Genomic DNA, 15,598 nt, shown 5'->3' with positions numbered 1-15,598 from the left:
TTCTCCTAATACTATGCAAGAGAATAAGGTCATTTTGATATTATCTTTACTAAAAATAAGTAATTAGTGACTGAATCCTAAACACATCAGCCACTATTAATCCTGTCATATTCATTACATCGTTAGTCCTTACAAGTCAACTAAAGCAAGTAAATCTAACTTCATTAATAAGTGTATTAATTTATTCTACATACAATGGTCGGCAAACTTGTATGAGCATATCTAGATTCCAGTGAAGCATACTGGACTTACTACCTCTAACTGAATCATATTGTCATCAATTTAAACATTTTTCATACATATTCTCAGAAGGAATATGTTTTGCTCTAAGTCCATGTATAGCATACAAGTACCTGTAGGAACATATTTGTAACATAATACTACACTTTGTCCTAAGGACAGTTTTAAGGAGGGCAATGTAGTACAGAATAAGCTAACAATGTAATTTTTTTTAATGTAACTATTCTACACTGACTCCATACATAAATATTTATTCATCGCTGGGACTAGAGGGAACTTGCATGTTGTTCAGTCAACTAAACTGTGAAAGGTCATTTGTAGCTCAGAATAAAATTGTTCATGTACGGAGTTAGTGCTGAATAGCTATTATATTTTAAATTCACACCATAACTTATTTTATGAGAGCTTCCTCATGTAGACAAGCCTTAATATCTTCTTCAGTTAATGAAATTATTCATTCAAACAAGAACAAATGAATGTATTTTGGTGCCAATATTTGCACTTGAAGCACCTTCATAATAATCTTGTCTCTGTTCCTCCCAAGAAATGTTAACCTAAATCACTTTAGTATGTCATGATGTTGCAAACACAATTTCTTCATCCAGAAAATGGTTTCACGATGTTCGTTTTTTTCTTATTTAATATTTTTAATTTTTGTAATTACTTAACTGAACATTTTTTCCCCTAAGAGCACTCAACAAAGGCTTACGAAGAAAATTTTGATTAGAATTTGAATGTCACCTTGCTCTATTACACAGACCACCTAACAAATTAAATTGGTAATTCCAAGTTTGAATACAAAGATAGTGAAACTATTTGCAAGATCATTAGTACTCTTCACCTCTAAAGAATGTAACAACCTATTACACTGTCAGAAAATTTTAAAACCAGGTATGCAAAGGTATTCAGCTACATATGCTTTCTCTTTTCACTTATTTCTAGAGACTTCTGCTTACTTAAAATAGAACAACAGAAATCTCAGTGGGTTCTCTGTACTCTATTCTTCTCAACAGCAGCAGTTCATTAACATTATTTCTCCATTCATAGTAAGCTGGGACATGTGTTATTCCCTGTATTTACAAGTTAAAGACAGGGACAGTCTGCAACACTCTTAACATTTCCTTTAAGAATACACCTATTCTATACACCTTTCAGAAACCAAAACCATGAATTAGCTAAAAGTATCAACTAAGTATTTGAAAAAGCACAACTACAGCTGAGAACATAAATACACTCTACAATCACTCTGTCAGGGAAAAGCTTCAGTGAACAGATGGGCTTTACACCATTCCCTCTAGTTAAACAGGCTCAGTCAGGTTTTGACACAGACCTACAGAAGGAAGTAAATTCCAAGCACAAGAACCTCTGGTGAAAATGTTCTGCCTCCATCAGCCAGATGTTTACCCTGCAAGGTTTGAACTCCAAATGCATCCACAGATTTCAGCTGTCATGAAAGCGTAAAAGAAACAAATTCTCAATCATTGACTCCCTAACAGGATCTTTGCATACAGAGACAAATAAACATATCTTAAAATCAGAGTATTTAGAGGTCATCACAATGTGAGTGGTAAGGAAAGTAGGAATTCTAACCAAGAATTCTGGCAACGACTATGGCAGAAATAGCAGACAACCTCACAAGAAAAGGATGGGAGAGAACTGTCACCCAAGAGGGCATGCTAACAAGCATCTCAGAAACCAGAGGTATCTAATCCAGACATATTTTAGGGATACCACCTAAACTATTTCTCAGACACCAGAAGCAGTTCATTAGAAATAGGAACCTTGTAGAAGCCAAATATCATTATGCTGAAAACTCACAGCCCAAGCTCTGAATGCTACTTGTTACTTTGGTTTAGCAACTCAGACAATGGTTTGAAACATACAAAGCCTCTGAACTGGAAACATGTTCATACAATGAAAACAAAACCTTTCCTTCTACTACACACAACCTTAGGCTCAAAAATGTATACACTCTGTCCTGAAATATGTCAAGTCAGGCTCATCATAATATAATCAGAATTCAAAATATAGAAAAATTCAATAACCACCAACTTCTTCATTGTTCCTGCAGGGAACCTTCTCAGAGAGTGTCCTTCCAAAACTACTCTGACTCAAACTAGTTTTTGTGTTACTTTTAGTTCTTAGTTCTTCTCCTGGGAAGCTCCAAGCAGTTCTGTAGCTGCTATCTGGGCCTCAGCGTAATTGTAGGGAGAAACAGAAACAAACCACCAACTAAAGGATTTTGATGACAACTCCGCTTCTCATGCAGCGTCAATTTGATCCCTCAGTGCCTATCACTTGTGATGCAGCTTTTTACAACATGATCAGATAGTATTTCTTTGAGATACTTAACTTTTCAATGTATGTGAGAGACAAGAGATGGAGCACAGAACTGAAAAAAGACAGATGACAATCTTGCGTTTAAGAAAATCTGAAACAGATTTTCAGTATAACAAGGAACAGAATTATCATAATGTATATGTACAACAAGACTACATTAAGGTTGGAACAGGCAACTTCTGGTGCTTAACTCCCCAGCTTTAATATTCTTATTACTTCTGCACATAATTTTAAAAGTATTATTTAATCTGTCTTGCACTGCAGTTGCCTAACTCCCATGAGTATCAACAGGCACTTTTGCCTTTGAAAGATGGCAGCCTGAACTTTATTCTATAGAACTTTTTTTTTTTTTTTTTTCCTGAGTATTACCACCAAACATGATTTATATTTGAAGTTCTACAGTTTGAAGCATATAGTGCCTTCTATAGTTTCTTGAAACTCTTAGAAGTGTTTTACTTCTCATTCATTAGTTCATGATGAGTTTACAAATAGCCTTCTGATTTTCACAACGCTTTTTTAGATGAGCACACTGGAGATGCTCATTCAGTGAAATAAATGCAACTTCCTGGAAAACGTATAGTAGCCCTCAAATACTGGATCAACCTTCATATACCCTCTTCATGAATTATCTGAAATTATCTTCACCTAACAATGCTTATGTGTGTTGTAAAAACGTGCTGTTTAAATAACTAGACATTTCTTTATCTCTACAAAATCTGATAAAATGAAATAATAAAGTAATTTCATTCAAAACAAGCTAAATTAAAGATTAAAATAATTGCCTAATTCTTTTCATACTGATGCTGATTCTATTGTATGCAGAAAAATGGAACTTTAAATTCCAAACTAGCAGATGTTTTTCATAGAATTTTAAATAGCAGCAAAGCTGACAGAAAAGACAAATGCTTTTTTTAAAAAACAAATGAGAATGATTAAGCAGTGATAAAAAACTCACATTCTGAATTAAATGCAAAAACAACTCTAAAAGCCTTTTAACAAATCAAAAATATACTGAAATCAACTGACTTAAAAAGTGATTTATGACATTCACTGTTATACCAGTACTCTTACACATCAGGTAGGAAAACGCACAACATAACCTGAAAAATAAATTCTGCACTAACTATACCATTGCAGAAATTCTGCAGTACAATAGTTCTGGAGGGGAAGGTATTCTCATGAATTTACAATATTTTCTTTTCTTTGTTTCATATTTCATTATCTTAATTTTTATATATTAAAGGGATAGAAAATAGAACCAAGAAATAGAATAACAAAGATAAAGTAACAGAAAGTGATGGATAATTACTATGATTGTTCGTGTTTGCAGATACACCCCCAAAAGGCAATCAACATCTGTAAAATCACATACACTTCAGAATAAAACATAATAAAATTTTACAGGTCCCAGTGCTGAGATGCTTAGTTTCACTTACTGAAATAGCCCTTCAAAGCACAGAAATTATTGGTAGTGCACAAGACTGAGGCTAAAATTAAGCTCTTTTTAAGAGTCACCACCAATATGGCCTTTCAAGTACACTTAAACATGATATATAACAGCAATAGGGAATTTTTGCATTGTCTAACACTAATCTCAATGTTACTTATTTATCTACTAATTAATCAGGGACAGAACAGTCATACGCTACTATAAGCAATGAAACTTTTTTTGTTGTTGTTTTTAACTATAAAAAAGAACAAGCAGTTTTTACAGCAAGATTTCAAGGTATTCTACTTGGAGGAAAGAAAATTAGTAGCTCACATGCAGCAGGGGTCACTTGCAGTCATTTCTATCCTAATCCGGGTATCAATCAAGCAAGTCTCGGATCTGAGTAGTCTCTAAACCTCAGACCTCCCAGGCATGGCCATCTGACATAGCATATTGCACCTGAAGAACTATCCAACTTTGTAAGGAGAGTTAGGGCCATCACGAGGTTAACCCCTGCCAGGTCCCAACAATCTTTTTCTCCCTTTTAAATTCTATGTGAATTGCTGCTGCTTCCTATTCAAACCTGAATGGGGATCCAAAGCAGTTATGAAAGCTAAATCTGTTTTTCAAGGGTAAACCTTTTCAACTGAAGTAAATTCTCAAAAACCACAAAACAACTGCAAATTCTACAAATCATTTAGCCCAAAACAGAAATCCTAAGTTAGGCATGAAATTGAGAACTCATTCATATATTGACAGGAAAGACAACTGACATGAGCAGAAACAAAACCAGAAGCATCCCCAATAAACACACAGGGTTCTTAGACTGTTAAGAAATGTAATGACACCTGGCAGTACCATGGCACCCTGTGTGCCGTACTAAAGTGCAAAGCTTTAAGACCAGAGCCATCAGCTACACAAAGGTCAGGAGCAACAAATCCCCTGCATCCAAAACGTTTGGGAACCAAGAGGCACGGTGCTACAGTTTGCTACAAAGGAACAAGGGTACTGAAAGGACTAGGAATAGCATGGAGGAGGGATGATCTCAAACATTTTTAAATCCCATCGAAGCAAACTTTCTATCTGTTACTTGCAGTCAGGGCAAGAAAAAATTGAAAGACAAGATTCATGTTGCTAAATATGTATTTATGAATATGCACACACAATTTTTAAATTAAGCAGTATTCTTACTGCTTAATTTATTCTTACTGCTATTCTGTCCTTGTGCAACTTTTCTTAAAGAGCAACATGGCCCCTGGATATTGTGGATAAGTGCCTTGGAAAACAAGCAAGAGCGAGTGGCTGAAATATGCTGTAGAGGGATTTTACCTCATTATTTCCTTGAAAATATTTGTACTGCAATACTATTTCAGGACCAGAATTTCCAAACCCATGGACAACATTGTTGTACTACAGATCAGCTCAGCAGCCACTAGCAGAAAATGATTTTCTACTACAGTGAAACAAGTTTTTTTTTTTTTTTTTTAAAAGGACTGAAGTTGTGGGTGAGGGTACAGGGGAAAATAGGGTGATAGAGAATAGATGGCTTACTCACTGAAAGGAATTTCAGAAAAGGAGGGATGCATATAGAAACAAATGAAGGAGATTACTCCTCCTTCACTATTGCGAAACAGGAGAGGATAAAATTTCTTTCTTTTATCCTTTCAAATCTGTCTTTCATATGACTGATGCAGGACTGTCTCTTTTTTTTTCTTTTTCTTTTTTTCTTTCCCCTGTACAACATTAAGAAAAACTACAAAGTGACAACAGACAAGTGATAGTCAGGGACTTTTACACTCTTTTTCTTTGGAGTAGATAAATGATGGCAAATGGTGACAAAACCACTAGTTTTCTAGTCCTAGAAAAAAAAAAAATAGAGAAAATAAGCGTTTCTGTAAGTTTAACATATACGCATAGTACACCAAAAGCTGCACACTTCCTATTTCAAATAACATGTAATGCACATAAATGATTTTATGTGCTCAAAGGGTAACACCACACCTGATGATAGAACATGGACCAATGTTACTTGGGGTTACTTGCAGCTATGAGAAATAAAATCCTGATAACTAACACGGGCTGACAGAGCTCAGCTCACTCCTCTTAGCAGGCCTGCTGCTCTGAAGAAGCAAACTGGTACAGAAAATGAGCAGCACAAAAAAGTTCTACTACTGGGAATCCCAGTCCCAGGGATTTTTCTCGTGAAAAGAAGTCAAAGAGTATATTGATGACTGATGATCCTCACTGATCATTGGGGATGGCTGACAGAGGAAAGCAAAGCTATAGCAGCAGCCATATCGTAACTGCAATTAGACATTTCTTTGTTATATACTGCAGGGCTCCATATGAATGTGTTTCCTAAAAAACATTGAGTCTAGTAAGTCTAGATTGTCATAAAAACAATCATGTTCCTCCTGAACAAGTCAGAAAATTATTATCAAAGCAAGCCCTAAAGTAATATTTCACTCCCTCCTCATATACCTATTTTCACATCAGTGCACTGCATGTCAAAAAGAAAGAAAGAATAAAGGAAGGGAAAAAGAAAAGAGAACTATATATTAAGAAGAGTTTGGTTATAGTGGAAGGTTATCACAAAATTTTTGTTTTTCTTAAGGCTTTCTTGTCCAAAAGCAATTTTTTTTTTTTTGTTACTCTCAAGGCCATTATATTCAAGGTCTGACTAGGTATGAAAATAGTATCCTAAGCATTTCAAGCTGTCTGTGTTTTTTTTTTTTTCTCCTCCTTGACAAACAGCACTCAAATTTGCTTATTAACTTTACAATTTCTTTTAAAAACAGAACTTGCAGAAGATCTTTGTAATTAATGGGGTCACAAAATCTTCAGTATAAAAAGGAGCATTCTTCTAACAGTTCTTCTAACTACTGGTGCGTAATCCTAACCCATCTTCAACAGGGTTATCAAATCTTGCAGTTTTATTGAGTTTTAAAACATCTGGTGATATTCTAAGTGTCCAAGCTTGTGAAAAGCCTAATCTTTTAAAACCTGACTCATAGAAGTCTGATATCTGTTCATAAGGCGACATTTCAGGGAATCAGTGTCTTCAGAAGATCCTATTTGTTTTGCATCAGACACGCTCTCAGCATTTCCAGGATATACACCCAAATTCTCGACCTGTTTTATTTCTGATGAAGACAGTCAGTAATCTCTCCATTTATAATGTCTAAATTAGGTTACTATAAATCATGGGTTTATGACAAATGAGATAAACATTCCCAAAATACCTTTTGGCAAAATGCTTTTGGACTGCAATTTTGCCAGATCTTTATTTGTCTTCAAAATTGTCATTCAGTCTATAGTGCATATAGACATCATTTACGTTCTGTCATACAACACATAAATGCAGTCATGTACAGCTCCTTCCATGTGTAGAGGTTGCGCATATCAGTGACTCCAGTATCTCTTTATTTGGGCTCAGAAGCTCATACACATTATGTACAGACAACTTGTTAAACTCTGAGGAAGGGGAAGTATAGTATGTCTGGAGCTTTTCATTCTGTCACCTACAAGGTACACAGCAGAATTCTGCTACCCCCTGCTTCAAACTACATTTGGAGAATTTTATAAAGATGGTATTAAAAATGTTTGTTTGTTTTTCAGTTTAAGAGTAGAAGCTTCGATTTCTACAAAAATTATTTTTTCAGTATTCCATGGTAAAAATAAAATTCAAGTGATTGATCTTATAAAGTTGGATTGAACACATCTTGTTGCTTTATTCAAAGGCCCTAACTCCCAGTGGTCTCACACCACCACTCAGAACTCTCTAATAAGGAAGATGCCCAAACTGGCAGGGACTATGTAAACCAGTAATACAAACTTCTACATGCTGAAGCTTGGAAGATTTTATAAACCAAATGAAAATGATTTTACAGACAAATAGAAAGCAAACGATTAACAGTAGACTTAATTTTATTTTTTATAATGCAGTGCAGAAAAGAGCAAGTAATGCAAATCTGAGAAAAAAACAACTTCATATTTCCAGAAGAAAATTCTACCAGAAATGCACAAATCATGCCATGCAGTGCTTCCAAATTCACAGAAAAAGTATTACAAAAGTGAAGTCCCTCAGTGTCAAACATGCCACAATTTTTGCTCTGATAACAGCTATTTAGGCTAGGGCGTGACTTTCCTCTGATATAGCTGTGCTAGTACAACCCCTAGTGTGGACACTGTTTACTGCCATGAAGGCACTACACCCGTGTAACTTGTAATACTTTACCTTCTTAGGAAGGACAAGTATTTTCTTTCAGCACAGCTACATCCACAATGGGAGAGCTGAGACAGAAAAAGAGAGGGCAGTAGGTTATGCTACTTTATGATCTACTGGGCCAGATGAACAGATGCAGTTTTTGTGTTGAGAAACTGTGGTATATGCCTTCTTCCTCCCTCCTCCGGCCCAAACCCTAACATTAATCAGGATCATGATGGATGATATCACAAAATACTTATTCAATTTAAATGGTAGCATTGATCATTGCTTCTTTATATTAAGATATATCAAATGTTAGTAACAGGTAGTCTTACCAAAGTGTTAATATTTGAAATTAGTCCCAGCTGAGTAATAAATATAGAAAAGTACACATTAAGAAAAAAACAGCACAAAAGACCAAATATATAATTTCCTTTAATTTTCCTAAAAGATACAAATTCATTTTCAAATAAATTTATAGATAAACTAAAGATGATACTTATCTGATCATTCCAAATTGTACATATGGGAATTTATGACTGTTCTGACACACCTGGATAACATTAATCCTTTTTAGGAAGTCATTACCTATCAACTAAAGTACAGCTTGAAAACTAAAATTTATCTGTGTAATTAAAAAAAATACAATCACATCAAGAAACAGGAAACATATTCAATGTATCAAAAGTGAACTTGAAAAATATATTTTTCTTTTTAAACAGTAAATGCATAGTGACACTGTTTATACACTATTGTCTCTCTACTTTTAAAAAATAAATACGTATTTATTATGAACAGATGGTGGCCACGGAAGGTATCAACTCTGTGTCTTAGCCAGAAGGTCAGGTCATGGCTGAGAGACCAAAGAACGATTACTGTTTGCTATTTGGTGTCATATAAGCTGAAACATTTTAGGGTTTTCTTTAAATACAAAACTAAATGTGATTAAGCTGTTTTCATTTCATTTATAGGAAATGATTTGCAGTAACTAAACTTTTTTTTTAAAGCAAAGTTAGTGAATGATACTAAAAAAACAACTCCTTTTGGTTACCTTTAAAAATATTATTTAATAGGTATTAATATTAGTAATACCTAAACAGAACTTTCTTGACTATTAGAGTCACAGCTATAAACCAGCTGCTAGATACTGAGCCTAAGTATTTTGAAAAATAGTTTGTTTTCCTTCTTCCCCCCCCCCCCCCTTTCTTTTAAAAAGGAACCAACAATCGTATGTGAACTACATAATTACTTTAGATAATTACTGAATTACTCTAATAATCTTTACTGATAGGGAGTCCCCCTCCCATCACTTCAATTATATCAAATTATAAATTACCACATTTTGGTGTATTCATTCCCACACTGAATAAAATACCAGTATGTCGATACATGAGGTTAAAATATTTTGTTAAATTTTGCAATTTGCTCAGAAGGCAATCCTGAAGCAAGTTGAAGAACAGGATTTAAAATCCAAGATACTTCTTCAAATATCTTATTAAACACATCCTGTTTTATTTGTATGCCAAGATTATGCCAACTCTCTTATCTGTGATATCTGTCAAGACACAGACGACAAGCCTGCTTTTTTTTTTTTTTTTTTTTTTTTTTTTTAAAAAGTGTCCTTAGGCCTAAAGGATGCAGGAGGAAAGAAAAAAACAAAACAAACAGAAAAAGAAAACAAAAGGCTTTGGAAGGCCCCTGTTTTTCTAGGCTGTATGATTTTTCTTTACATATTTAAGAATTATTTTATCTAGTAGACTTTACTTTTTGATTTTAGGTACCTTATGATTATAATTTGAATTAATATTGTCTGTAGTCCAAGCTCACACTTTAGTATACTTACTGTTTCAGTAAACTTACTGTCCTATACACAGATTTGGGGTAACTGGTGGATAAAGTATAATTTTGGAAATACTGCTTTTACTACATATTTTCGTACACAAGATCTGATTTGTTCACTTATTTGCAAGAAAAAAAATACTTAACATCTGTTGGATAGACTGCTCTAAGTACTAAATCCATATAAAAATTATGTTTCTGTGCGTCTTATACATTCCTCTGTGTATTCAGAAGACATTCACTCTCATATGAAAAATCACAGCTTATGAAGAAATAACTACAAGTTTGAATACCTAGAGAAAAAATGGACAGAACCTCAACAAAAAGGGCACTTCAAAAGACACGGAGTATACCAATTCAAGCTGTTTACCAAGTTTGTTGCACATAATCCTAATAACCCTTCTTATTGCAAGGGATGTTTTCTCACAGTCTACCTGTAAAGCATATACTGCTTTTTTTTTTGCTGTTTGTTTAACACACAGTTTTAGATAATCAACAACCAATGTCTACTGGAATTTTTATTTTATTTTTTTTTTCCTACCTAAAAGGACTTTTTAAAAAAAAAAATTTTGTTTGTGCTTTTGTTAAAAAAAAAAAAAAAAAAAAAAAAAAACTTTTCCATGAAGCCTTGCATTTGTTATCCTTGAATCTTTAAAGAAACTGGAAGAGATTTTTTTCCCCCCCTTCGTATAGTTAGGTTATACTTGGACTTCTTACTGTTTTGTCACGCTATATGTATACCTAATTACATGTGGATTTATTTGTGAGAAAAAAGGTGTATAAACATATGTATACAGTATATACAATTCAAGTACATTGTATGAATTCATATGATAGAGTAATTCTATATGAAAACATGGGATGAGTACTATGTAAAACTGAACATACTAGGGCTGAAAACAAGAATAACATAACCAAGAGGTATTTATTTAACAGTAACAGCTGGCTCATTGCCATTAATTTAGAAACCATTTAACAGTAATAAATGACCACTATTAGAAAAACGAATCATTCCAACTTCCAAAATAACCCTATTTAGGCTTCTAATAACTGCAAAGTTATAGCAGTATCATCTCTTACCTGGTCCTTAATTTCAAGCTCCCTTATAGTTTTTGTTCTGTACTCTCTGAGCTCCTTTTCTGCCTCATCCTTCTTCATTTTGGTTTGATTCAACTGATAGCGCATTTCTCCACACACCTGTTAGATTATACAGACAACATGATCTGTAGCTTGAAGAACCCATAGCCCAAGGTTTGCAATTAGATCTTTTGGTGCCCTCTAGAGGCCGTTTAAATGCAACGTATTTCAATTTACAGATATTTTAAAGACTACATATGATAAATGTTTTTATATAAAGGTGGATCTGAATTCTCTATATAGTGATTAACTTTGAAATATGCAGTGCCTTCTAGATTCAATTATATTTGGATCAAGATTTTGCTAACTATAAATATTTATATTGTAAATATATGTGCTACTAAACACTGTTAAACTACTGTTGCTTTCATATTCTTCTCCCATTCTCTTTAAAATCCGAAGAAAGTCTATGCCAACACTTTCAAAACCTAGAAGTAAAGGATCTAGCACACTCCTATATAAGGGCATAGTTTCTTGTCTTGCCAGCTCTCTGCTGTTAAGAAATAAAATGTTTAGATGTTAATACAATAATTTTCAAAGTTGGATCAGAACGCTATAGACTTACTACAAAATGAAAATAAATTATTTTCAAATTGCCTCTATCATATATGTGCATGGGCCAGAAGAAAGGGATCAAAGCAGCATTTACAGACATTTAAGATCACTTCCACAAAGCCAAGTACTCTGTGCTGCTGAGATGTTCAACATCTTATCCCTCTTCTTATTTTTTTTTTTTTATCTTGTTTTTTAATGCCTGAAGACAGCTCAATTTCAAAGTGCCTGAGGGAGAGAGCCCAATCCCTCCCACAAAACTATTGCTGTACAGGGCTATTGCTCTCCAATTTCCCTAAGATTTTTAATGGATTCTATTTAAATTTATCTGCTGGAAATGGAGAAGGATGGGGATAAGCTGTCTGCTTTTTATCCTGTGCAATCACTTCTAATTTGTGCCTATTCATTTCACCTTAACATGAAACGAACATATGCAAGATTGCCATCCCTCACATTCCCCAATGAAAACACAAATGTGTTTACTTGCAGCTACTCTCAGAGAACTTTGTTTCAAACTCACCCGTTTGCCTGCCCTGTTCATACTTTCAGACTTGCTTCCTAAATATGCACATTTTTAGTTTGCTGCTAGTCCACTGTACTTCTCAGCAACCTCCTCTCACACATTCTACAGTCTAAATTCATTTTTAATTTTCAGTCTCTTCACATTTCACCACCCCAAAAAAAAAAAATAGAAGGAAAAGTAAATATGCACAGGGCAATCAAATAACCTTATAGAAGAAAACAAACAAAACCAACTGTTATAACTACAAGGAAGCATCACCTACAAATCAAAAGCACTAGAGGGCAGAGGAATAATTTTCTTGGAGGAGAGCTTGTGAATTTAGCTCCAGTGCAAATAATGGAAAGTAGCAAATACTCTGAAGACTGTTAATGTTCTAATGTGTTTTTTTTTTTCCTTTATTTATTTTTTAATACTGAAATATGACAGGCAACTGAAAAATCCTAAAATGCAGCTACATAGATTGCCAGCCCCATCTAAGTCCTTCTTTCTTTATATTAAGAGTGAACAAGATGTAGTATGTCCCTTTCTCCAAGGGAAATAAAAAAAAATACAGCCATCCTTGCCTTCGTCTCCTCTGGACATGGTACAAATTGAGAAACACAGAAAAATCAGCAGATGGTGCTGTCCTAATAACTGATTCTTCAGCCTCCTAGTAGTTCATAACAAAGGTTAAAAAAAAAAAAAAAATCTCACCCCAAACATTTTTTTCCCCCCAGCCTTCTAGTACATGCAGGGGTAAAAAAGCATTTCAGATATAACTCAAAAGGAAAAACATTGCCATTATTAAAACCAGTAACTATTAGTCTTAATTTGGATGAGTCAGAGCCATAAGGGGATTTAAATGTCATACAACCAGTGCAAACTGTCATAGCAAAGTACCTAGTCCCAATAGCTCAGTTATTAGAACTTTCCTCTAGGACGTGTAAAAATTCTCACATGAGCACACAGTCATGGACACCCTTCTCCAGTTCCTCAGGACAGTGCAGTGAAAATATAGTATTGACTATTGTAAAGTAGCCTATTCAGCTTTGTATCACTTAACTCAAGCAAGGACTGGAACCAGTGTCATCTCTCCCTAGAAATTGCTTCAAATTACTGTTATAATAGTTCCTTCAAACCAGTGGATATTCATATACATCACTTCCCTCCTTCCTTGGCTCCCTCCATGGATGGCTACAGCCATCCACGAGCCCAGTCTGGAAAAATCAAAACTCTTACATTTCAGAAGTGGTAAAACAAACTGTTTTGACATTCTTAAAATGCTCATTTGTTTGTTTCTCAGCTGAATTTGAATCAAGTTTTCTAACTCATTTGGTTGGCTTTTTGCTGTAAATTTTCTACAGTACTTCCTTCCACCTATTTCTACCAGTAGGGGCAGCTAAGGAAGATAAGAGTGCTGAAAACTCTCCAGAAGGGGAGGCCTAAAGAATGAATCGCTCCCCAAAATCCTGCAACTAACTGCTAGGTAGGTAGGATTAGCTCTAGGATTACTGGGCAGGCACAAAGACACGTCAAAGGCTAACAAATTGTCATTTGCAGTTTGTCAATTTTATAAAAATTTAGCATCCCCTCATATTCATTAAGTTGAATTTATTTCTATAAAAAGTGACTGACAAAACTAAGCTAATAAAAAATAACTACTGCAATAATATGTCATCCTCCAGCATAAGTTTTAGAAAAAACATTTGCAGTCCTTCTCACGTTATGACACACATTAAGGCTCTAATTGGTTGAGAAACATGCAAAATAACACACCCTGAAGTGATATAGTGATATATGTACATAGACATATATATGAATACACTTTAAAAAAACAACAAAAAAGTGTATAAGATCTATCTATCTATATATGAAAACAGAAGGAATACATGTATTTTAAACTATAGTACTTAACTGGAAGAAAGATTTCTTTGTAAAATGCTTACCATCAACGTTACTGTATAAAACAGCATACCACATAGCATTTTGTACAGGAAAATACTTGAAAAACAGTAATTTACTACTGCTCCCTTTAACACTGCATAACCCAGAGGAAGAAATTACAGGACAGGGTTGAATACTGTGGTGTCTCATTCACACCTAATGCAATTTTAAAATGAAACACTGGATTGCAATTTTAAATAAGATTTACATATTCCATGAGAAAGTAAGCATAGTTTTTGGATCACAAGGTGACTTGACAGACTTCTCTCTTTACTTGTAAAACTGTCTCTGGAGTCTTCTTCAGATGAAGTTGATATTTATCATGTGCTCTTTACCAATACATAGGAAAATGGAGAAAAAAAATTCTCATATTTCAAGTCACAACAACAAGGAAAAGCAAGCTCAAGACTTATTTGTAAATATGCTTACCTTATTCATCTCCGTTTCATGAGATGCAAGTTGATGTTGTGATTCTTCTAACTGGTTAGCCAGTGAGTTCTTTTCCCTTGTAATTCTCTCTACCTGAGCCTCTAACATGGCAACATTCTCAGACATGGCTGTCACCTGCAAAATGCCCAAGAACACTACAGTAATGAAATTCAAGCAGCTACAGATCTAAACCCTGTTGGACTTCCTCCTTGAAAGGAACTGTAGTTATGTAGCAAAATAATATGTAACAATAGGTTCATTATTTTGCATTAATCCCAAGCAATAATAAATTTATTAATTTACAGATTAATTTTTTAATTAATCAGAATAGTCTCCAGGATTTGTTAGTATGGGAAAAGTGTCAGAAGCAGCTGGCTGCATTACTCTCGCAGCTGTAGGAGTACTATTTAACACCTTCTTATCAATCCTTAAGTAGGATTAATTTCAATCAAACCATGTTCCCCCAGCTATCTCTTGCACCAGTAAAAAGAAAACTGCCATTGCAATGACATCTTAAATTAATTCCAAGTTCAGTTAATATTTCAGCACTGTAACTCAAAGAATAATATTGTACAAGAAGCATACTGAAATCATATGTTAAAAAATCTAATTAATTCAGATCAAATTTTGCTGAATGGTAGAAAAAAAGTAACAATAAAACAGAGACAGTGACCCTTCAGCTATTTAGCCCTGAAGCTTACTAATAAAAGTGGAAATAATGGTATCTGACAGTTCTAGGTTAACTTAAAGGAATTCAAAGCCAAACCTAGAGGATTATATATTCATAACTATTTTTCACTCATTATACATCCACCTGATTTGGGGATCATGCCAATTCTCCTCCTCTTAACTTCTTAGAGCAAGTGATAAAATTTCACATGGAGAGTGACTTAATGCATAATACGCTATTTCTACCATTTCATTTTCCTGAAGCATAAGCACTAGTTAAATCATACGTAGACTTAAATCATAAATATAG

General features: G+C 34.3%; 1 protein-coding gene across 6 annotated transcripts in view; it reads right to left on the bottom strand.

Annotated features, from left to right (window-relative positions):
• The window catches only part of SDCCAG8 (SHH signaling and ciliogenesis regulator SDCCAG8), a 114,853-nt gene that overhangs the window by 74,428 nt on the left and 24,827 nt on the right, over nucleotides 1-15,598 (bottom strand). For 5 of the 6 annotated variants that reach the window (XM_082755544.1, XM_082755545.1, XM_082755547.1 and 2 more), the window contains 2 exons: nucleotides 14,620-14,754; nucleotides 11,136-11,252 (listed from right to left, as the gene is read on the bottom strand). In XM_082755544.1, the coding sequence (XP_082611670.1) occupies nucleotides 11,136-11,252; nucleotides 14,620-14,754 (252 nt within the window). The remainder of the gene's footprint in view (nucleotides 1-11,135; nucleotides 11,253-14,619; nucleotides 14,755-15,598) is intronic. The other variant, XM_082755546.1, reaches the window with a different exon arrangement.

This window comes from Aythya marila (assembly GCF_965140915.1).
Source record: "Aythya marila genome assembly, chromosome: 3".
NCBI classification, from domain to species: domain Eukaryota; kingdom Metazoa; phylum Chordata; class Aves; order Anseriformes; family Anatidae; genus Aythya; species Aythya marila.
This window is presented reverse-complemented; position numbering and strand designations above follow the sequence as displayed.